At 37.4% G+C, this 25,846-nt stretch overlaps 1 protein-coding gene across 2 annotated transcripts in view; it reads right to left on the bottom strand.

Moving 5' to 3' along the window:
• nudt4a (nudix (nucleoside diphosphate linked moiety X)-type motif 4a) overlaps positions 1-25,846 on the bottom strand; it is a 33,533-nt gene extending 7,687 nt beyond the window's left edge. For both annotated transcript variants that reach the window (XM_052097339.1, XM_052097341.1), the window contains exons 1-2: positions 25,326-25,846; positions 8,977-9,087 (exon numbers count right to left, since the gene is read on the bottom strand). In XM_052097339.1, coding sequence (XP_051953299.1) covers positions 8,977-9,087; positions 25,326-25,553 — 339 coding nt within the window. In that variant the 5' untranslated portion in view covers positions 25,554-25,846. The remainder of the gene's footprint in view (positions 1-8,976; positions 9,088-25,325) is intronic.

Raw genomic sequence — 25,846 nt, 5'->3', positions numbered from 1 at the left:
CAGGAATAGACATGGAAAAAACATCTGTGAGACTCGAACAGGAGGAGCAAGCTGCAACATCTGCATTTATTCCCTACCCACAAGCTTCTACTTTTACTGTTTGACTGTAAATATGGTGGTTTTTGCACAATGTCCCACACTGCAAATCATGCAGACATATTACTGAAATAACTAAACAGTAAACAATAAATAAACCACACATTACTCAAATTATTTTCCCTGGAACAGGTCATGTAGATTTAACATGAAATTTATAAAAAAGGTGTTTTTAAGTGTAAGGGGATATAGAATATAATATTCATAGAATATTATATAGAATATATAACTATATAAATGCTAATATAACATTAATGCGATTATTTTCACACACATTTTTAAAGAGATTGTTCACCCAAAAATGAATATTCTCTCATCATTTACTCACCCTCATGCCATCCCAGATGTGTATGACTTTCTTCATCTGCAGAACACAAATAGAAGAATTTCTCAGCTCTGTAGGTCCTCACAATGCAAGTGAATGGGTGCACATAAATCAGCATAAAAGTAATCCATAAGAATCCATTTCAGAAGCGGTATGATAGATGTGAGTGAGAAACAGATCGCTTTCACATTCTTCTTCTTGTGTTTTTGCTGATTCACATTCGTCATGCATACCGCTCCCTACTGGGCAGTGAGAAGAATTACAAGCAAAATAATAACAAATATTGATCTGTTTGTCACCCACACCTATCATATCACTTCAGAAAATATGGATTATAACACTGGAGTTGTATGGATTACTTTTATGATGCCTTTATGTGCTTTTTGGAGCATAAAGATTTTGGCACCCATTCACTTGCACTGAATGGACCTACAGAGTTGAATGATTTTTCTATAAATCATAATTTGTGTTCTGCAGAAGGAAAGAAGTCATACACATCTGAGATGGAATGAGGGTTAGTAAATGATGAGAGAATTAAAATTTTTGGGTGAACAATCCCTTTAATAGGGGTGTGAGCATGAAAGCGCCAAGACAGATGTATTTTAATAAGGTCTCAGATTCAAACCACTTTAAAATGCAGTCAGAGTTGGCAATATTGATTCCGCGAATCAATTGTCACTAACTAAATTCAACTATCCCTTTAAACACCATTCATCTTTTCATTTAGCTGTATTTGACTTATTAGATTTTACAAAAATCACATACGAATGTGGATGTTGCACACTGGTGGTTGAGGAGATCCCCCTGTTCAACAAGTAAATATATTTGTATGTAGTGTCAGAAAAGTGCTATATAAAATGTAACATTCATTCATTCATTAATTAATTAATTCACTCACAAGGGAACAGTCACTGCAAAATACCCTATCCAACCTGAGTTCACCCAGTTTGAGAAGAAACCCTCAAACCTGCAACTACGTGCAAATCTGGCTGACGAGAACATTTACAATCAGAACTGACAAGAAACAGGGGGCAGACTATTAGAGTTTGTATATTTAATCTGCCCTTGGTGTTTCTGTCATGTCAATGTATCCTCTTCTGACACGGTCACATAACAGTGTCTATAGTACCAGACAAACCTGTCAACTCTATATGACCCTTAAAACAAACAGTATGAACCTTTTGTCTGTCAGCTAATAGCAGGGCTGGGCAATATAGATAACATATATATGGCTTAAAGGGCATTTTTTAATCAAAGGGGCCTTTCAACCAAACTTCCATTGTTGTCAAGTAGATTCAAAATAAAAATAAAATCAAGTCTAAATTAAATCAAGGCATGTTTTCCACACTGTTTTTCACCAAATGAACAAGAAGAATGATATTCAATCATTTTAATTTTTATGCACCAATATAACAATACATGCTAATAAACTGTAAAAATTGCCTATATATACAGTGGGTACGGAAAGTATTCAGACCACCTTAAATTTGTCACTCTTTGTTATATTGCAGCCATTTGCTAAAATCATTTAAGTTCATTAAGTTTTTCCTCATTATTGTACACACAGCACCCCATAGTGACAGAAAAACACAGAATTGTTGACATTTTTGCACATTTATTAAAAAAGAAAAACTGAAATATCACATGGTCCTAAGTATTCAGACCCTTTGTTCAGTATTTAGTAGAAGCACCCTTTTGAGCTAATACAGCCATGAGTCTTTTTGGGAAAGATGCAACAAGTTTTTCACATCTGGATTTGGGTATCCTCTGCCATTCCTCCTTGCAGATCCTCTCCAGTTCTGTTAGGTTGGATGGTAAACGTTGGTGGACAGCCATTTTCAGGTCTCTCCAGAGATGCTCAATTGGGTTTAAGTCAGGGCTCTGGCTGGGCCATTCAAGAACAGTCACGGAGTTGTTGTGAAGCCACTCCTTCATTATTTTAGCGGTGTGCTTAGGGTCATTGTCTTGTTGGAAGGTGAACCTTCGGCCCAGTCTGAGGTCCAGAGCACTCTGGAGAAGGTTTTCGTCCAGGATATCCCTGTACTTGGCCGCATTCATCTTTCCCTCGATTGCAACCAGTCGTCCTGTCCCTGCAGCTGAAAAACACCCCCACAGCATGATGCTGCCACCACCATGCTTCACTGTTGAGACTGTATTGGACAGGTGATGAGCAGTGCCTGGTTTTCTCCACACATACCGCTTAGAATTAAGGCCAAAAGTTCTATCTTGGTCTCATCAGACCAGAGAATCTTATTTATCACCATCTTGGAGTCCTTCAGGTGTTTTTTAGCAAACTCCATGCGGACTTTCATGTGTCTTGCACTGAGGAGAGGCTTCCGTCGGGCCACTCTGCCATAAAGCCCCGACTGGTGGATGGCTGCAGTGATGGTTGACTTACTACAACTTTCTCCCATCTCCCGACTGCATCTCTGGAGCTCAGCCACAGTGATCTTTGGGTTCTTCTTTACCTCTCTCACCAAGGCTCTTCTCCCCTGATAGCTCAGTTTGGCCGGACGGCTAGCTCTAGGAAGGGTTCTGGTCGTCCCAAACGTCTTCCATTTAAGGATTATGGAGGCCACTGTGCTCTTATGAACCTTAAGGGCAGCAGAAATTTTTTGTAACCTTGGCCAGATCTGTGCCTTGCCACAATTCTGTCTCTGAGCTCTTCAGGCAGTTCCTTTGACCTCATGATTCTCATTTGCTCTGACATGCACTGTGAGCTGTAAGGTCTTGTATAGACAGGTGTGTGGCTTTCCTAATCAAGTCCAATCAGTATAATCAAACACAGCTGGACTCAATTGAAGGTGTAGAACCATCTCAAGGATGATAAGAAGAAATGGACAGCACCTGAGTTAAATATATGAGTGTCACAGCAAAGGGTCTGACTACTTAGGACCATGTGATATTTCAGTTTTTCTTTTTTAATAAATGTGCAAAAATGTCAACAATTCTGTGTTTTTCTGTCAATATGGGGTGCTGTGTGTACAATAATGAGGAAAAAAAATGAAATTAAATGATTTTAGCAAATGGCTGCAATATAACAAAGAGTGACAAATTTAAGGGGGTCTGAATACTTTCCGTACCCACTGTATGCACACTAACTTCAACTGTATATATACAGTTGAAGTCAGAAGTTTACATACAGATACACTTAGGTTGAAGTCATTAAAACTCCACAGTTTTAATATCAGCAAACTAGAGTTTTGGCAAGTTGTTTGGGACATCTACTTTGTGCATGACATGAGTAATATTTCCAATAATTATTTACAGACAAACGGTTTCACTTTTGGAAAATTACAGAAAATTATGTCAAGCCTATAGGCAATTAGCTTCTGATAGAAGGTGAACTAAATTGGAGGTGTACCTGTGGAAGTATTTTAAGGTCTACCTTAAACTAAGTGCCTCTTTGCTTGACATCATGGGAAAATCTAGAGAAATCAGCCAAGACCTCAGAAAAACAATTGTGGATCTCCACAAGTCTTGTTTATCCTTGGGAGCAATTTCCAAATGGCTGAAGGTACCACGTTCATCTGTACAAGCAATAGTACACAAGTATAAACACCATAGGACCATGCAGCCATCATACTGCTTAGGAAGGACGAGCATTCTGTCTCCAAGAGATGAACATAGTTTGGTGTGAAAAGTGCAAATCAATCCCAGAACAACAGCAAATGTCCTTCTGAAGATGCTGGAGGAAACAGGTAGACATTATCTAGATCTACATTAAAACGACCTGTCAACATAACCTGAAAGGCTGCTCAGCAAGAAAGAAGCCACTGCTCCAAAACCGTAAAAAAAAAAAGCCAGACTTCAGTTTGCAAGTGCACAATTTTTGGAGAAATGTCCTCTGGTCTAATGACACAAAAATGTAACTGTTTGGCCATAATGACCAGTTATGTTTGGAAGAAAAAGGGTGAGGCTTGCAAGCCAAAGAACACCTTCCCAACTGTGAAGCATGGGGGTGAGAGCATCATGTGGGGGTGCTTTGCTGCAGGAGGGACTGTTGCATTCGCAAAATAGATCATAAGGAGGAAGGAAAATTATGTGGATATATTTAAGCAACATCTCAAGGCTTCAGCCAGGAAGTTAAAGCTTGGTTGCAAATGGTACTTCCAAATAGACAATAACCCCCAAGCATACCTCCAAAGTTGATGCCAAATGGCTTAAGGACAACAAAGTCAAGGTATTGGAGTGGCGATCACAAAGCTCTGACCTCAGTCTGATTGAAAATTGTGGGCAGAACTGAAAAAGCATGTGCAAGCAAGGAGGCCTACAAACCTGACTCAGTTACACCAGTTCTGTCTGGAGGAATGGGCCAAAATTCCAGCAACTTTTTGTGAGAAGCTTGTGGAAGGCTACACAAAACATTAAAGTTAAACGATTTAAAGGCAATGTTACCAAATACTAACAAGTTTACAAGTGTATGTAAACTTCTGACCCACTGGGAATGTGATGAAACAAATAAAAGCTGAAAGAAATAATTCTGACATTTGAAATTCTTAAAATAAACGTGTTATCCTATCTGACCTAAGTCAGAGAATATTTTCTACGAGTAAATGTAAGGAATTGTGAAAAACTGAGTTTAAATGAATATAGCGAAGCTGTATCTTCTTACTTCAAATGTATATTTATGAAAACATATGAAATGTATGCAAAAAAGCCATGCAGACCACTGTGAACATTGAGTGACGATACAAATTAATTGTTAAATCAAGATTTTTTAAATTAATTAATTTGATTAAATCGGTACTTTTGAATTCATTAAATGGAAATGAATTGGACTTGACACCAATTTGGCAGCTGAAATTTGAATAAGAGATGCTATTCCAGTGGTGAAACAAGGAGGCATCGCAAAACTAACAACATGGTCTTTAGGAAACTGCACAAAATCATTTAAAAAAAATATCATGGACATTCAATATATCGCACAGCCATAGCTGAAAGAGGACCACATTTAAAAATGTGTTTATTTCATTTCATGTGGTCAAAAGAAGTCATCCTTACCTTTATTTTACTGCGATGGTCACATTAATTCAAGCCCACAGAGGAAACTTTTGAATTGCAAAATTGCAGGGCTCCGCTTTACAACTGGCATGTTAAGATATGACCTGCTTCACAAGGCATTTGGCACATCCCGACATCCCGCAGGGTCCCATGAGTTCTGCCATAGCCAGCCAGCCATAATTCACAGACAGGTTTATGGTCTCCTCCAGGGTTTTCCTAACACTCTATAGGTTTGAGTTACACCTTATAAACCATTATGTAACTAAAATAAATAAAAAAATCCCTCGAAGTAAAAATCAAATCTTATGCATAAAGGATCAAATGGACAAAGAACAAAACAGGCCTAATATGGCTTCAATGAATGCATATTTGTATGCAGAGCTATGTGATTAATCTTCAGTTGACTGAAATGTCAAACTCGTAACATGTGATTTCAAATCAATTGAACTAAACATGTTATCCATGGAAATGCCACAAGCTTTGAACAACATGGTTGACTCATTTATATATATGATATATATTACATACATTGCAAAAATTATTTTCTTAAAATCAGTAATTTTGTAAATATCCTAAACAAGACAATTTAAAAATTATAGAGGAAAAATTATATATGATAAGACTTGTTTTTTTTTATAGACTACTTATTGAATACATCTTTACTTTTATTGCCCATTTGGCAAATTGCTTTAAATACTTTTAAGCATAAACCTCACATTTCTTTTAGATTTAGGCTACACTTGAAAAACACACACACACACACACACACACACACACACACACACAAAACGACAATTCTCTGAAACCAAGTAATAGTACATGCATAAATGTTTCTAGCATGTTTTGATATTTTTTTTACAGTAAAACAAGGCCAAAATTACAGATTAATACCGATTAAAAATGTTTCTTTACAGTGTACTGTGAAATTACTGGGTAATGTAAATATATAAAAAAATAAAATGAAGCAGCATAATTTGGGCAACCACAAGCTTCCAAACACTGTGACTTGTGAACCTCAGGGAGATGTACATTTCATGCGGAGGAGGCCAGCAGTAACAGAACACGGTTTCTAAATGTTGCTGCAATACTTCACAGCTGTCAACAAATTACCCTCTTGGCAACCTCTTACAATGGCTCTTCAATGTCATGACACAGTCCATCCTTAAAATGAACCACAAAACAATTAGCTCAACTTATCCAAGACAGAGATGGAAGCGGTGCATTTAGTAAAGGCTCTTAAATTGAATTTGACAGTAAACTTGTGGATGGATTAAATTACCTTGTGAATGATGATTGAGGAATCTATAATATAGAGGTATCCCATGCCATGACCATATTTCTCATACCTAAACTTCCTGTAACATTTTCAGATGTGAGGGCAAACACACAAATGGAATGCAGCATGCTATATATTGAGCTTTCTGTATATGTATTAGAGAGTTTTAAGGACCTGATCTGAGTTGTTGGAGTTGGTTCCATAAATACATTTAAAGTTAAAGTGTGTAAAGTTTTATTAGACTACTATTGTTTAACATGCAGAAACAACTATAAGTAAGCCATGCATTGATTGATTTCCCTGAGAAGTATAAACACTGTGGCTCTGTGATTCTTTCAAACATAGCTATGTTTGTTTGAGCATCCCAACCAGGCAGACCAGTCCAACACAGCAACACTGTCTCAGCTATTTGCATGATTTTGGGGCGGGACTATTTGTTTGGCAGACCAGTGGTAGGGAGCATTCGGGAAACCTGTTTGAAATCTGTCATTCGTTTGGTGACATTAGTGGTGCAGAATTTACACACTTCACCTTTAAAAACAAATATTATGAACATGAGTTACTTGGGAGCCCATATATTATGCAACAGTAACAGGGCCCATATATTATGACTGAAAGGTTGAAACCTATAACATAACGATGACATCTCTATTCAGACTGAAATCTAGTCAAGTTGACTTTTTCAAAAAGTGAATTCAGTGTGGTGACTTAGAATTCCATAGTAAGGCTACAGTTTCATTAGCTCAATTGGTCTGATTAGTTAACAAATTATAATAGAGCTATGAAGTCATAATATGAACTATGATATAATTTGTATCACACTGAATCACTTTTGGATATCATAAATAGGTATTTCCTGTTGGGTTGTACACCATTAGTAGTTAGCGGTGACATAATGTATGATGCCCAAAGGCACAGGGTGTCTTATCCATTGTGAAACTGTGTTTTCTTAATGGCATGAATCATACTGAAGGCCTAGACTTTAAATGCACAGCCCACCACTGGTCCACATGTACTGTCCTCGTGACAATTTGTGCAAGACGTGTCAAAGTATAATTTAACCTTTAGTCTTCACCATGGTCCTACAGCAGTCTGGAATTGTAATCATGACCTGTGATGTAGTCCTGTAGAGGAGCAAGCTCTTATCTATTGGGCCACTCCAGTTACAAGGCTGAAGTGACACCATTCTGATGTCTCTAACATTACCCCAGCTAAGGCAAAACGGAGATATGGTGGATATATGAAGCACCAAAAATCCTGGTGACAAGATTTGAGGGACAGCTGCAACCCATAACTCTCAACCCAAACATGAGTGAGGTCTCTATGCTAGTAATCATACAGTACAGTCAGACTGCATTTAGGACCCTGGACTGACCAACTGCAAAAACTCCTCAAGGCCTGAGGCACTACCATTACTCAACAGACTACCAAAAATAATGATGATGCAATAGATTTCAAGCAGTTGAGATAAGCTCACCTGCTGAAAAAAAAAACTTAAAAATCAAAATGCAAGTCTTCTAGCCTGACCAGACTTTTCTGTTGACTGGTTTTAGAGGCCTTGAGGGATAATGTTAAGCTGGTCAGGCTAGGAAACCAACTGGCCTTATGCCAAGTAACTTAGATTGTAGTTATAAAGATGTAAATGTTAATAACCCTGTGGCAGGGCGGAGGGCGGGGCCGGGTCGTGATCCTACACACCAGTGTAAAGGTCAATGGAAAGGAAGAGGCGAGAACCAGCTTGACGATATAAATAATGGTTTAATGATAAACTTAAAAGAAGACACAAACACACACATCACGGACATGTCCGTAAACGATCTCTCTCTCCCGCACGATCCTCTGCAGTCAGCCTTTGTCCCTCACGGAGGCATAATTAGTCTAATACGGGACCTGTTGTGTAGGATCACGACCCGGCCCCGCCCTCCGCCCTGCCACAAACCCCTCTTATATTTATGACTGTTGTTCTTTCACAGTGAAAATACCACTGCATGTTTTCTTTTAAAAATACATGGATGTATGGATTAATATTTTCTCTGGAAGATCTTTATCTGAGTGATAAGCTGGGGTTTGATCCTAACATTGTCTCAAGCAGACCTTTACATAGTAGTTCATTAAAATAATCTGTATACAAATGTATAACTGCTATTGTTAAAGAGGATTATATAAACTAAAAAGTATTCAGCAACAAAGTTGAGGTCTCAGCAGTTCACATTCAAACCTCTCAATCCACCTTTCTAATTAATCGAGGATCAGCTCACAGGAGGACGAGGCTTACCTCCTCATAGACCTCTCGAACCGCAGCTCCGCCGGGCTCCTCTTCTGGCTCCATCCCTCCTCCGGGAACGATCCATTGATCTGGGTGCCGACTGCTGCTAACAAGCAAGACCTGCCACACACACACATACCCAGATAGAGCTTAGTCAGATCTAGAAAGTCTAAATCCCAGTGCTCATTAAAACGTTGTTAGAACATCTTCATTACATAACTGAGCCTAACCTGACACTGCTCACAGTACATCAGTCTACAAAAGTATCATCCATCTGCTGACCATTCTGGCACTCTAAGAGAAAATGTCATCAAGTTGGCATGACAAAAGCCAACATACTTTTATTCTACAAACCTGGTTTAGAGTTTTTTCAAGACCAACTAACACCAACTCCTCTTAGAGCTTTCAAGCTACATCTACCAAACTTGGTATAGACCTTCAGTCTGTGCTATGTTTTTCTAACTGATTAGACACAGTTTTCACACAGCAGACAATCATATATCAGAAAAAAAACAAGCTATGTCCCAAATGACACACTTACACTATGCACTTATCCATGCAGTGTATGAATTTTCAAAGTGTAGTATTGTCCAAAATGGTACACTTTACACATTTTTACTGCACATATTCACATTTAACAGCTGATGGAAGTGACGTTTCAAATGCATGCGATGTGTGCTGCTAGCTTTAGCATGTTTGCAAACCTCAGTTCAACACTTGTATCAAAGTACACAACATACATATTTCACAGCGTGGAGTGATAGTAAAGCATTCAAAATACATTTGTATGGTGCGGTTTTCACTAAAGTTTCACTAGTTTCTAAATTCTTCATAAATTACAATGGGCTCTATGCATGGTCACTTCTACGTTTTGGGTCAGGGGGCTCACTTGCTTCTGGTGCAGTGCTAGGATTTCTTTCTATGATGATGAGATGACTCCGGGGGAAATTACTTTTCACACACGTTATTTACAGGAGTTTCTGTGGATGACATAGGAGAATATCCATTGCATATTAAGACACGGAGCGGTTGCTCCAACCAGTAAGGAGAAGGAGGTTTAACAACAAGTATTTTAATTTATTTCAACCACAATGAGGGTGAATATTCACAAGCCATAGACCAGCACTGGCTCAGTAAGGTCCCTCTATCCGACTGTATAACACATGTAATTATTTTGATTCATTTTGCTAGATAAAGTATAGCCATCTGTGATATTATAAGCTAATATTATATGAGAATTTATAATACTGCAGGTTGGGTTGTGGCAGGTGCATGTCGCAGCCCACTTCACCATATCGTGGCGCCGATTTGCAGCCCGTTCGGCCCATTTCGGTGTGGCTCACAGGGAAAAGTTCCGGTTCTCCCTATGGCCAGTGGATAGCGCTAACACCTCAGCTGAGTCAGAGCAATTGTCCCACATTGTCAACTTCAGGTGATAGTTTGTGCTCTGACATGAAGAGCTTGTGCTGTTGTATTTCTCAATTGTAAATCACTGTAAAACCGATGGATGTAACTACTTTGCACACAGAGAAAGCCTTACACAATGGTATAGCAGTGCTCAGCCGTTCTGGAAGCTTAAAAACTAATAATTGTACAAATTACAAAAGATCATTTTTATACTTTTACTAAATAAAAATCACATTTGTTGTGAAAAATTGCTTTATTTTAGAAAGATTAGTAGTTTACTACAACTCCTGACACTTTTGCGTTAGCTGAATATGATACTGGAAGATTGTTAGCCCCCTGAGATTTGATGGGAAATACGTAGGCTACGTTCCGTGCATACAGTCCATTGTTTTGTCAGACTAGCAATGGAACCAGGTAACCCTGCCCCTTCTGCCATGTCCGGCAAATTGCATTATAAGTGTACTAGTAGTACACTTCTTTTTGTTGCATTAAAAATAACACGCACTACTTTCACTACAAAATGACATCATGTTGTACAGAGTTGTGCGTTTTGGGATGCACCTATAGACTTACATTAACAAAATGTTCAAACAAGCCAACAGAATGCTCCTTAATTAAAACTCCAACTGTCAAAAAATTAAAACAAACAAACCCAGAAAAGGGCATTTGATCTGCTTTGATCGCTCTCACTCATTATCTATCTGATGGATTATCAGACTATCTATGATTGTAGGCAGTTATAATATGTGTGAGAGTTTGTCTAGCTAACTAGCTGGCTGTTTGAATTACTGAATTGTTTGTATAACCATCAAACTTTTAAACTGTCATACAAGGCTATGTCAAGCCAACATCAAAATGTATCTTTTTTTTTTTTATGGCACATAACTATTCAGATTTTTTTTTGTTAAAAGAAGTAATGTAGTCAATAATGGGTATCATTTATCTATGACACTATTTTTTTTTAAATATATAAAACTAGATTTTTACATATTCTGAAGCAAATGTGAATGGTGCTTTCACATGCAAAACTCACTGCCACAATGCTAGGATGTTGTAAGTGCTTGCCAGGGCATTGCTATGTGGTTTCTAAGGTGTTGTAAGTGATCTTCAACATCTAATGTACTTTGTGTTCTGGGTGGTTGCTTAATGGCCCAAGTCATCAGAGCCCATTTCCAAGTTTCTTTTATATTCTGTCTTGGGTCCCTCCTTCAGTTTAAGTCTATGGATTTTTTCACCTCTTTTATCATCAGGCAAAGTCTTGATTTATAAAAAGTAATATCATTCATGTTTACAGTACAAATAGCACTGGATGCACATAGTTTGATACTTAAGGTTATCCCATTCCCCCTCATTTCCTGTGCTCTCTCTCTCTGCTACTATCTAAATAAATAGGCAAAAAGGCAAAATAATGGTTAATGGTATAACGCAAATGTCTTTCACTTAATCTATGAAAGTGTTTAAATCTGTCATATGAGTCACATTTGTTATTAACGCTTTCATACGTACTGTCACACATATGCGAAAGTTAAAAACTGGGCCCCGCAGAGTAGCGTCACACATATGTGTTTCTGCAACAGCCAGTTACGTTACAAGCTGCCAGATTCAAATCTGATTTGATTCAATTCAAATCGGCTTTTGCGCCAACACAGGTTACACAGGTCAATCATCTGTCATTTATATTCACTCAAACAGTTAGGCTGCTCATACAGTATTTTAAACCACAGAATAAGTTTATTTTATATACATACATCCAACTCATCACCAAAGTACCACGATAAAAAGCTTAGAGCTCTTATAAGCACAGTCAATACATCAAACGAGATCTTCCTCCGATACGTGCTGCCATTCGTCAAACAAACAGCTACTCAGAGACTTTTCAGCACATAATACGTTTATTATATGTAACAAACAGCAAAATTGTCACCAAAGTACTACAATAACAGTTCACAGCTTGTATATGCACAGCCATCATATCAATACGCCTCCTTTCCATGCACGCTGCCACGTCTACTTATTAGGTGCTGATGCGGTTTTCATTCACACAAACAGCAACTCAAAAACAGTCTTTTCAGGCATTTAATATGTTTGTTTTCTAAAACAGACAGCCAAAGTATCATAAAAGCACCACGATAACAGTTTAAAACTCATATACTCAGTGAAAACTTGCTGATCGAGCCGTGATTATCTAATGCACGCAGTCATGTCCATTTATATTAGCACACACACAGTTTGAGAAGTGAAACATACAGGCAAACCTGACTGCTGATATAATTTGTTCAGTTGTTTTATACAGCTATAACAACAAAATAAATAAAACAAATAAAGTACAACAGACATTGCATGTTTGTTCACATGTTTACTATATTATATACAGTATTATATTAAAAATGTTTATGAAATCAAAAAAATTAAATAAATAAATAAAATACTCAACACTCTGCCTACTTCTATCGGCTGTGCAGTGTTACATAAAAAAAATAACTAACTCCAGGGGGCACTGCAGGGGAATTTAGAACCTACTCATGAAAAGGTTAATGATGAGCTAATGTGAGTCCACGGTATTACTCTCACTCTATTGCATTCACTCTCCACTACACTTCTAGAAGGCAATCGTATCTCTGTGGTATCACTTCTTATAAATAAACTACTGGCAACAGCTGCCCCCTGGCCCCAGCCACAGTGGCAGATTCTGTATGCCAAGAGTCAAACTCTTCTTTGGGGTATGAGGTGTGGGAGCAAAAACAGGTGCGACCAGAACGGGTGGCCAAGATAGATGTGGAGAAATCTCACAGGTTCAGCCTTCACATCGCTTCTGAAAGGGCACAGGTTCAATCACAGCATTTGATCAAGAAAACCCAAGAATCAATATGCTCACTTATGCAGATAATATGTTGGGCTAGTTGTTTAAGTTCCAATTAACACAAAGTGATGCAATCTGACAGGTAGGCAATTAGTTTAATCAGATCAAAACAATCTGTTTAATTGAATTTATATATAGACACGGCGTCATCTAACACAGGGATGTATTTTTTTTTTTGATGGCAGCTATATACAGTATTTTCACATATAAAGAACCATTTAAACTGTGTTATTAGGAAGCGTGTTTTTATAAAGATTTATATTTTCACTGTATGACAGTCTAGTCAGTTAACATTGTCAAATGTTTATTAAAATAGGCCCTTGGGAGGGTCCCTAAACCCTTGTCTAACATGCAAAAAAGTATTAGAAATAAACTGGTAATGGTGGCATAAGAGTCACTAAAACTTATCATGGTATTCCCATAGAAAACAATGCAGCTATGAAGTCAATGAGTCCAATTAAATGATTTCTAATCAAAAATAAAAACACAACTTCATATTTGAACTCTTATGCCTAGTTCATTATTGAATCACATTACAGTTGTTACTGGTCAAAAATGACCGGAAACATTAAGACTGCAATTTTTTTCAATTGCTATGAAAGAAATGTAACAACTCTAACTTCAGTCATGTAAAAGGATTAGAGTTGTGCACTGTGTGGGTTTTTGGATATTTAGACCTCTTTTTTATTATTATTTACCAATTTATTTACCAATGTGAATTTTTTTATGAATATTTTCTCAAATACTGAACCAATCCTCATAAATAATATACCGTTTGAAAGCTTAAAATCTCAAGAATCAAACTGGGGTGTCCATTTTTAAAAATATATGAAAACCAGATGAAATTCCAAGTATAAACTCTAGGTGGCTCCAGAGAGCTCCACTTTTGACCGTGAACAGCACAAGTGTGCCTTTTTTTCTACCACTTACAATGATCAAATCAACTTAAGTTTTTTTGGTTTGTGTTAGGATATTAAATGGACAAAGTCACCAAGTCTACCCGTCAGATAAAGTAAACCAGTTTTATTGAAGAAACAAAATCTATTTCGGACCAAACAGAGCAAAAGGGTTAAAGTGGAGCTTTACAGAGTCAAATGTAATTGTTCACCTCTATTTTTAGCACTTTAGTGCATTATAATTCCCTTCAGTCAATATTTGAGTATGTGATGTCAGACAAAATCTCCTGGACACTGATAGCTATAAAAAAAACTATTTTCATTCAGCTTTTAATTCAGTCACCCTTAGAAGTGGCAAGCTAATAAAACTATACAAGTCAATCATTTCCAAGGACAGCAAACCTACTGGCAGCACTACTGTTGCCTGCACACTTAACAGCCCAAAATACTGATGGTATTTACATTTTTCCTGATATGTGAAAGGGCTAGGCAGTAAATCCAGTAGATAACAAAAATACCCAGTTAACTTTACATTGCAAGAGAAAATGAAGAAGAACAAGTTAATAAAGCTACATCCTCAGTGGTGTGGAATTGACCGTTCGCTATAATCCTCAGTAAGTAATTATGAAATAACACCTTTGTATCACTTCAGGATCAAAGCAACTGCTTTGTTAAATATATTATCATTTTATTCATTTGAACAAATTGTGGCAAGTAGATATTATATTTAACAATTTGTTATTTATTATGTTTCAATTATTGACAAAGTCGTTTATTGATATGAGAGATCAATTAATTTTGGCATACATTTTTTCAGAAGTTTATGAATCACTTATCATCCAAATTTGTATATCATGAAATTGTTATTGTCCAAATATTTCAAGAATATTGCAAACATAATTTTTTGTATATATTGCCTAGCCCTAACATGTAGAATAAATGTTTTCCTCAACTGATTACTCTTAAAACAAACAACGTCAAAACTGATTTAAATTTTACTTTACATTAGTACAAATGTCTAATTATGATTAAATGTCAACATTTTAATATATCGATTAAAAGCTATATTGAGTAAATTAGAGTATATCAGGAAATGAAGTGTTCTTCCACTATGGTCAATACAATCTGTGGCAGGGCGAGGGCGGGGCAGGGTTGTGATCCTACACACCCGGTCCCGTATTAGGCTACTTATGCCTCCTTGAGGGTTAAAGGTCGACTGCAGGGGATCATGCGGGAGAGAGAGATCGTTTACGAACATGTCTGTCATGTACGTTCGTGTCTTTGTTTTAAGTTTCTCATTAAAACTATAATTTATTTTATCAAGCCGGTTCTCGCCTCCTTTCCATTGAATACCTTTACACATGACGGACATGTCCGTAAACGATCTCTCTCTCCCGCACGTGTGTGTAGGATCACGACCCTGCCCCGCCCTGCCACACAATCAAAGTCACAATAAATACAAATCCATAAAAATGTAGATGTGTTATATATCTTTACTAACAGCAGTTAGTGAAGTTATATAACTTTGTATAAAACTTGAGGCAAGTAGAACTAAACTGAAATGGCATTCAAATTTAGGAATTTAATTTGAAGGTGTCCTCGATTTAAATCTGAACGGTTCACAATACTGCACTGTTTATGGAACATTTTAATGGATGATGACGTTAAAATCATGGGTAAAGAAAAATATTCTCCTTTTAGATAAATACTGAAAGGACTGCCTAAAACCCACAACAAACAGATAACCATTTTATTTCGACTTATAAAAACAGTTTTGAGTCAAAATTGAGTTTTCATTCAAATCCAGTACATTACTCTAAAAATAAATGATACAACTGAACTGTTGAAAACAGTGGTTGTGTAAAACAGGTCTGTTTTAAAATGATTAAGGACAGCAGAGAAACATTACACTAAATGCAAATGATGAAATAACAGATGCAAGATACAACAATATATAATCACGCATAGTTAGTATAGCAAAATAAATATTCTCCTCAACTTTTAAAATGGAGGGAAAAATGCTTCCCATAACTTTTGATGTTGATGTCAATGCTATGCACTCCATCATACTCTCATTTGTCTTTTGGTAGAAGCTAGCCAAATTAGGCAGATGCCAACATTGACAGGTTTATGGCATGCTTTCATTCTGGAAATCCATGAAGCAAAGTTAAAAGAAAATAAAACACAGACAACATTGAACAGGACTGAGCATAATGCTTCTGCGGACCAAAATGTCTTGAATTATTGGTTACTGAGAGACATTTCCAAACACTTGAAAATGAAAACAAGCTTGTTTATTGTAATAGGCCTATTAATAAATTGCCATTAATAAATCTGGGTCCCTGTAGCAAAACCAGTTGAGAACCACTAGTTTAAAGAATCATGTAATTCACAACATTCAGTTCCCTGAATTTGTCAGTTTGGTTTTTCATAATTTTATAGATTTGAATCCACTGTACAAGGATGAATTAACTTGGTTATTTGAATCACTCACAGTCAATCACCTGACTGAATATTAGCTGACATACTGACCCAGTTCAGAGCCCCAACGATACCCAAGATTAATTATATCTTAAATCAAACCATGCGAGGGGCGCGTTTGGCCCGATGGTCATCAACGCAACCCAAGAGAATGAGAATCTTTTCACCTGGGCAAAACACCAGTGACAAATTACCAGTGGCCGCCTTCCAGTCATGACAGGCATCAGGGTCAGGGCTGTGTTATAAAGTGTAAATCAGTTTGTGTCTAATAACTGCATTACAGGATGACACTGTGCAACTGTTTGAATGCAAAACATTACCATAACCTTTTATTGGGAACGTAATGTCAATCTAGAATTCTAGCAATCATTCGCCAAGTTGTCTCTGCTCCATACTATGTTAATTAAATACACTACATAGCTGACCGTATCACTGCATTGGCACTTATGAACTCCAATGCATTAATAACATTATCGCAGTGAGGAGAAAAGAGTTCAGGGCTGCAGAATAAATGATGGTAACTGCAAAAACATGAGACTGTCTACCCTGTTTGAACTTATTCAGTTCAAACGGGGTAGACGGAGGCTCGGAGGACCGAGGTGAAGCTGGGGGATCAGAGGACAGAAGGCCAAGGTGGAGCCATAGGGAAGGAGGTCCCGGTGAAGCTGAAGGCTCGGAGTAATGAAGCAAAGCTGCAGGATAGGAGAGCCCAGGCAGAGCCAGGTGACTGCCTTGGTCAGTCGGAGCTGGAGGGACCCCAGAGAAGCCGATTGGCTGAAGGACCATGGTTGAGCCGAAGGGACATAAATCTGAGGTGAGACAGAGGGATCAGAAGGCCAAGGTGGAGTCCTGGGCTGAACTGCTGGGTTCATCTTGTGTGGTCGAGTATTCTGGAACATTGGGGTAGGCTGAACAGGTTGAAGACAAGACGACGACGATGATGATGATGATGATTTGAAGAACCCAAGTGCAGTTTATTTACATAAGCGAAATCAAAAACAAATCCAAAAAGTGATCAAAACAAACTTGACTTAACTTGACTAAAACAAAATATAGACTTGACTTATAACACAATGTTACACAAACAATACTCAACAAAACAAAGGCAAACGTGAGGGCTATAAATACTCTGACATGGGTAACAAGTTAACAAGACAAGGAAACATGAACCAATAACAAGACAAGACTAATAAACAAAAGGAACCAATGAGAACAAAACACACGAAACATGGCGGGAACAGGATAATCACATGACAAGGGAACCATATGAAATGAAATGAAACAGGAACTATACTTTCAAAATAAAACACATGAAATACATGAACAAACATTTAAACATGACAATTGTGATGTGAAAATGAGGATCTGCTGTGACAGTGTCAACGTCTCCGCCAGCAAGTTCCTTCAGAAACAGTGCAATCTGGTTTGGATTATTTAGGAAAACTGGGATTGATAATGGACATCATTGCGTCACCGCAAACATTTGAAGAAAAAAAAAATCTAGTTTTATGTTTCTAGTATTCTAGTTTTTATGAAACACCAGGGGGGTCCCCTTGTATTTTGGCCTTATGGGGTGTCTGGGGACCCCCCCCCCAAACGCCCCCTAAATTTTTTTTAACCACCTTTAAACCATTTCTTCTCTTTTTCACTAGAATCACTTAATTTGCTAGTTTAAAAGGTAAAGCTTACGAGCTACAGTAATAGCTTTTTTTCAGCGCACATGTTAACAGGTTAGAGTTCACATCAAAAGCAGAAGCGTCGCAGAAGAACCAATGCTGCTATTGTTTCAGCCAGTGTATATTCACTGAGCTGCTCACGCAGAGTTAAAGTGACAATGCACTGTTGATGGACATCATAAATATTAGTTGACAGGAAAATTGCGCAAAATAAGCATGTTTGTAGTGTAGTGTGTTTGGGTATGAATTAGAGTGCATAGGAAAACAAAACAAAAAGGCACAGAAACTAAGTTTTATCATTTAAAGAGATAGTTCACACAAAAAATGAAAACTTTCTCATGATTTACTCACCCTCATGCCATCCCAGATATACATGACTTTCTTTTGCTGAACACAAAACATTATTAGAGAAACATCTCAGCTCTGTTGCTGAATCGCTTTTCCCACCGTTTATATTCAGTCAGTCACTCTTTTGCTCTTATTTTATCCTCCTTTTGGGAAAGGATCTCATCACTTTTCAGTTTACTGCTGATTATGTTCAGATTTAAGTCCAGGGACAACACATGCATGTCAAGACATTCCTATAATAGTGACAGTGCATCGGAAACACCAAAAACAAAAGAAGAATGTGAAAGTGGATATTAATAGTAAAAAGGTCTAAAATATTGATCTGTTTCTCACCCACACTTCTCATATAACTTCATAAGATATGGATTTAACCACTGGAGTCGTATGATTACTTTTATTCTGCCTTTATGTGCTTTTGGAGCTTCAAATTCACTTGCATTGAATGGACCTACAGAGCAGAGATATTCGCTGAGATAAATGAAATGCTCTATGAACCCCAACTTACATTTTACATGGATTATTTAACAAAGGAAAAAGTGTGGGATGCAGTTGCTTTGGCTGTTGTTGCAGATGGTGAGTTAATACAGTACATGTATGGGGATTTCTCAGGGCTAGCAAAGCCTTCTCTGCTGGCCTAACATGCCAAATACATAAATATCTTTCATCCTTTCATTCTCAATCATCTTCTTGCCTATATTTTAATAACATTCCACTTAATGAATCTACAAACAAATAGAGAAAAACTAAAAGTTTATCCAGTCAGAATTGATTCCTTGATGCTTACAAGCAAAGTGTGACAACTGTTTAACAAATCGCATGCCTGAAGCAGCATGTGAGTCGGAGCTCCACCCCGTCAAGCAATCAGAATCTCCACAGAATCCCTCAACAGTGCAAATGAATAGGCATCTAAAGTCAGACTGTCAGATTCATCAGCCAATCAGATCAATTTATTTATTCTTGATGGGTGTGATGTTTAGGATATGTCCCATTCGAGGCCTTCTAGCTGGCCTTGAATGACGTAATCACGCTTTAAGTGATGTATGTAATTCAAGAGCGGAAAGCGGAAGATCAAGCTGTCTGACGAGTCGGCTGTCATCACTGCTGGTATTGCTGTTGAGAAAACACGAGATGTTCTGCATGACCGTGTGATTGCTTATTTTATTAAACAGGAAAGGAGGACTGATTTTCACTTCAAGTAAATTGGTAAGTGCTTTTTGCATTGTTTTAGCAACATCAGGAGTTTTCTAAGTGTAAATTATGCTGCTTGATCATTCAGTGTCGGATAAAGTTTTGAAAAGTAGTGCTGCATTCCATTCAACTCAAAGTCAGATTTTACAACTTCCTCCTAGGCAAAGTGCAATGCAATGCATCTTGAAGTCAGAATTACAACTTGTAGGCTTATGCAGAAATTCTCGACTCCAATTTCACTGAGATGCAGGAGCATGATGTCCCACAAACATGTCGACACTCATTCACTTTAAACATTCAATTTATTAAGCAATATCGATAAATTGGTTTGTTTCCACATTACATTAAAGCTTGTTTAACAAATGCCTGCAGAAACAGGTGTATTAAACATTATAATCTCATTTGATAATCATACACCTGAAACACAAATGCTAGCGCTGCAGCTTTGTTTATCAGTTGTGTTGCTAGGAGACATCTCTAATGAGAGTCAAACCCCTACTAAGCTAACAGGACGGGGAGTGGAATGCATTTATGGTCGGGAGATCGGAGATATCAAGTAGGAATATCCAACTTAAATGGAAAGCAGCATAACTGTGTACCCTGACTAAACTACATTTATTGCAAGCAACATTTAAATTGCAAATATTATTAGATCGATTTTTCCAGGTATTATAGACCTCCTTGGTAGATTCATCTGAAAAATTATGATTTTTGAATGTCTGTTCTGGAGACGTTCATTTCACAAAACAGTCATGCTGCAGTTAAAATTAAGCTTGATTGAGCATTAAGTGTCATTTCAGGTTCTGGCTTTCGTGTGTGTGTGTGTGTGTGTGTGTGGTCGTGTTTTTAAAATGTCAATTGGGATTACTAATTAGATGCGACAATGTATGATGCCAAAAGTCATCATACAAAAAGTCTTATTCATTGTGAAATGGTGTTTTCTTAATGGCATCAATCACACTGAAGGCCTAGACTTTAAATGCACAGCCCACCACTGTTTTTGAGAGTGCGTCCTTTTTGAGAGGAATGAACTCAACACAGTTTAGGCTGATGTTTGAACAGAGATATCGCTGTTCAATGACGGTACATAATTATGTCTGACAATATCATTAGGCTATATAATTAAGAGTGATCAAGGTAAACTGATTGATCAAACTGTGCAAAATAACATTCAATCATCCTCCCCACTCCACTGAATGATGATACTGAAATGAGCAGAGCTTATTGTATTGGCGGTCACTACATTAAATAATTCTACAAGATCACATTAGCTTTCACCAGCATGATGTAAATAAGTTTTCATGACGATATAGCTTGTAATACTTATCAGTAACTCACTCCTGTAATCATTTTTTACTTAATTTCCTGTATAGAGCGCAGTTGTTTCTGCAGCAGAAATGCTGCCAGTGTAAAAGCACAAGCGTTGTTTTCAGCTAAAGTTGTGATGAAGCACTGCACTGTGTGCAACAGGCGTAACAGGAGGAGGCGTCCATGGTTGGAAGTCACGTACAGCATGCAACTCTATGCTGTTTCAGTCAGGTTTGTTTTGATGGTCATTGTTCAGGGTCAGTCCAATGTATCATGTTTGCATTAATCAGGATCATTGTTGCGATGACTACTTTTGCATTATTGTTATTGAACCAGTGAGCTTAGCTTGACAATGACATCCCTGAGGCAAATCTAAAATCTCTAATGCAATTTTTTGTAAACTTAAAACTATAACTTTAGATTGGGACAATACTCTGTCCTACTGTCCTCAGAAAGAAAAAAGTAAAAGAAAAGATAAGGCATTTAAAAAAAAAGAATTCACCACAATTCTCAAGGAATAAAATACAATACAAACAAGCCACTGAATCCAGTAGGAGTCATCAGTTGGCAGCATAACTGACAGTAGCCCAACCCAAACATGCACCTACAAACACATTTTTCCAAAACACAGTATCAGCAGTTTTCCTTCTGAATGTGAACACACTGCTAAACTGCACTCTCAAGAGAGGTATGCACATGATGTTTGGACAGACAACAAGCATGTTTATGGAAGAAATTATTATTATTATTCGTGGTAGTATTACTCATACCCAAATAGTTCCCAAAATACCATAGCAACTACATATAAACACCCTAGGCATTAAAGGGTTAGTTTACCCAAAAAAGAAAATTCTCTCATCATTTACTCACCCTTATGCCATCCCAGATGTGTATGAATTTCTTTCTTCTGCAGAACACAAATTAAGAGTTTTAGAAGAATATCTCAGCTCTGTAGGTCCATACAATGCAAGTGAATGGGTGCCAACATTTTGAAGCTTCAAAATCCACATAAGGACAACATAAAAGTACTCCAGACAACTCTGTTGGTTAAATACATTTCTTCTGAAGTGATATGATAGAAGAGGATGAGAAACAGATCAATAATTAAGTCCTTTTTACTTCACTTTCACATTCTGTTTTTGGTGATTCACATTTGTTGTACATATCACCCCCTACTGAGCATCATAACACTTCTGAACATATGTATTTAACCACTGGAGTCTTATGGTTTACTTTTATGCTGCCTTTACATGGATTTTGTAGCTGATATTTTGACACCAATTCACTTGCATTGTATGGACCTACAGAGCTGAGATATTCTTTTTAAAATCTTAATTTGTGTTCTGTGAAGAAAGAAAGTCATACACATCTGGGATGGCATGAGGGTGAGTAAATCATGAGAGAATTTTCATTTTTGGGTTAACTATCCCTTTATGTTTTGCCCAGACAAGCACCATTCAAATTATCTACATATAAAATATATATATATATATATATATATGTTTTTTATATAACAGGATTAACAACTAAAAAGTCAATTTCTCAAGCCCACGTTACATTTTTGCTTGTTTCCGATTCATTGTCACTATTCTAGGAATATTTTGACATGCACAGTGTTGTCCCTGGACTTAAATCTGAACATAATCAGCAGTAAACTTTCCCAAAAGGAGTATAAAATGAGAGCAAAAGAGCAACTGACTGAATAAATGAGAAAGAGGCTGATAAAAAAGTGGGAAAAGCCATGTCTGGTGACAGCGAGCGCTTTTGCTCTGGTTCTATAAATTGCTGATAGGTCACTTGGAGCCTTAGCACATAGTGTAATGTATCCCCCCCCACTACCACCACCACCCTCCTCTCTGTACAAATCACATGGTAGAGACCAGGGAGACAGGGTCCTGTTGCTAAGTGGAATATTCAGGGTCCAAGGCCCCCATGCCTCAAAAAGCCTGATATTTGAAGTAATCAAAGTTTGAGCACTATATGAATACACTACAGTATTCATTATTTATTTTAAGATTCTTTGATCATCACTCCATCTGAATTTATAGTTTAAACATTTCATATAAAGGAGAAAAAAGACATATGAGGGAGAAAGGAGGAGGGGGGTCAAAAGTATTTGTGTATGCAACAGCATTTTCCTGTCACTCCCATGCACACCCTCGTTTCACAACTCAAGAACACCTAAACTGTGACCGACACATTTTATAAGAGACAGTATTTTTAGTCTAAAGTGGCAACTACAGTACTTTCAAGGAGGCCGCAAAATGCAGCGAGCGGTCAGTTTTTTAACAAACATTTTTTTCACAAGAATTTGTCATCATAAAATCATAAAACAACAAAGGAAAATCAGGAACAATTATTCTGGTCATCCAAATATGGTATTTTATTAATCTGTATCACCAAATAAATTGAACAAAAACAGCTTTTATTTATTTAATTTAACATTTAAGTTCACAGAGCATATACTGTGGTTCAAATGTTTACAGTTAAACACACCACTCCGAGGTAAAGCAGGTGGAGCATTGCAGTAGACCACAACCATGCTCGATCACCTCTTATGTCTGTTTTGTTATGAACAACAATATCAATTAAATACTTATTTTCCTATCCTATGGGGTGAATTACGTCAATATGGTTATTTAGAGATCAGGGTGGCCATTGGCCGATACAGCTCTGGAAAAAAATCAGAGACCACTGCAAAATCATCAGTTTCTCTGGATTTACTATTTATAGGTACGTGTTTGAGTAAAATTAACATTTTGGTTTTATTCTATAAAGTACTGACAAAATTTCTCCCAAATTCAAAATATTGTCATTTAGAGCATTTATTTGCAGAAAATGACAACTGGTTAAAATATCAAAAAAGATGTAGTGTTTTCAGACCTCGAATAATGCAAAGAAAACAAGTTCATATTCATTTTTAAACAACACAAACCTAATGTTTCAACTTGGAAAGCCACGTACAAGGTTATTCTGGAAGAAAACTTGCTTCCTTCTGCTCCGACAATGTTACCTAACTATGAGGATTGTTTTTTCCAGCAGGACAATGCTCCATGCCACACAGCCAGCTCAATCAAGGTGTGGATGGAGGACCACCAGATCAAGACCCTGTCATGGCCATCCCAATCTCCAGACCTGAAGCCCATCAAAAACCTCTGGAATGTTGTCAAGAGGAAGATGGATGGTCACAAGCCAACAAAGCCGAACTGCTTGAATATTTGTGCCAGGAGTGGCATAAAGTCACCCAATATGTGAAAGACTGTTAGAGAGCATGCCAAGACACATGAAAGCTGTGATTGAAAATCAGGTTTATTCCACCAAATATTGATTTCTGAACACTTCCCAAGTTGAAACATTAGTATTGTGTCGTTAAAAATTAAAATTAACTTGATTTCTTTGCAATATTCAAGGTCTGAAAACATTGCATATTTTTTGTTATTTTGGCCCATTGTCATTTTCAGCAAATAAATGCTCTAAATGACAATATTTGTATTTGGAATTTGGGAAAAATGTTGTCAGTACTTTATAGAATAAAACAAAAATGTTAATTTTACTCAAACTCGTACCTATAAATAGTAAATTGAGAGCAACAATTTTTCCAGAGCTGTACACACATATAAATAAAAACTGTGGCAGACATTTAATGTTAGCTGTATGAAAGTGATTGATGAAGGACAGTTAGTGATTAGGCTACAGCCTTGCTGTGTTTAAGAACATTGTGTCCTATTACTCTATCACATGAAGACTCTACACAAACATCATGGAAAGAACTTGATAACATTAAAACTGAAGATATGCGAGACATGATCTGGGGGGATCTCAACCCTGGGTCTACCTGTTGTGGACAGCTGTCATTACTCATGAGCAAAACTCACTTCTGGTCTTTATACTGATGAGCTGTTCTCACTGATTACTTTTATATCTTAATGTATTTTCTAGCCATGAATCATGAATTAGTTCTTCAGGACAAACAATCAGTCCAGTTCAACTAATATTTGGATGTAAAGTGTCCTTGTGATCTGTGAGTGAGATTCCACTAATAAGATTAAACATCCCATTCCTTTAATGTGAGAGTCTACTATGATTTTACCAGCAGCAATAACTTGGATCTTGCCCTTATTAACTTTTAAGAAATTAGAAGGGATGAAAATCCCGTCTTAAATCAGTACACATTTGCACTTTCATCTACCTTACCTCGTCCTCCCGGTCGTTCTTAAAACAAAGACACGCTGCCCGTTTTTTGAATCCCTCTCCGTCATAGGTCCTTGTCTGATTGGGCTTGAATTTCATCATGTGGGGTTTTCTCCGAACAAAACAAGAATACAAGTGTTCTCGGTTGATTATTGTTTGGCTAGCACGCGCAACGCAACTGCCTTTCAGGCCAGGAGCTGAAAATCGTTCCAGATAGTCCTGCTTGATCATACAGTTTGCGTTTACAAAAATGTCCTCACGTTGACAGTATAATTCCCCTCTTGACAGTGAGTTGAGGCGTTCTTGTCTTGACCATGGTGGCTGCTGCGGCTCTTCAGCTCTACGCAGTCGCCTTAAATCAGCTGTTACAAACCCTAGATACCATCAACAGCTAGGCGTTTCCCCTGAAAATATAATTGAGACATCATCCGAGCCACCAAAAATTCCCGTACATTGAGGGGGAGGGGTTTACGCACGCTTGCAGTGGACTGAATTGAACAATGTTACAGATCATTGCTACGCTG

The sequence above is a fragment of the Xyrauchen texanus genome, chromosome 29 (genome assembly GCF_025860055.1).
Source record: "Xyrauchen texanus isolate HMW12.3.18 chromosome 29, RBS_HiC_50CHRs, whole genome shotgun sequence".
NCBI lineage: Eukaryota > Metazoa > Chordata > Actinopteri > Cypriniformes > Catostomidae > Xyrauchen > Xyrauchen texanus.
This window is presented reverse-complemented; position numbering and strand designations above follow the sequence as displayed.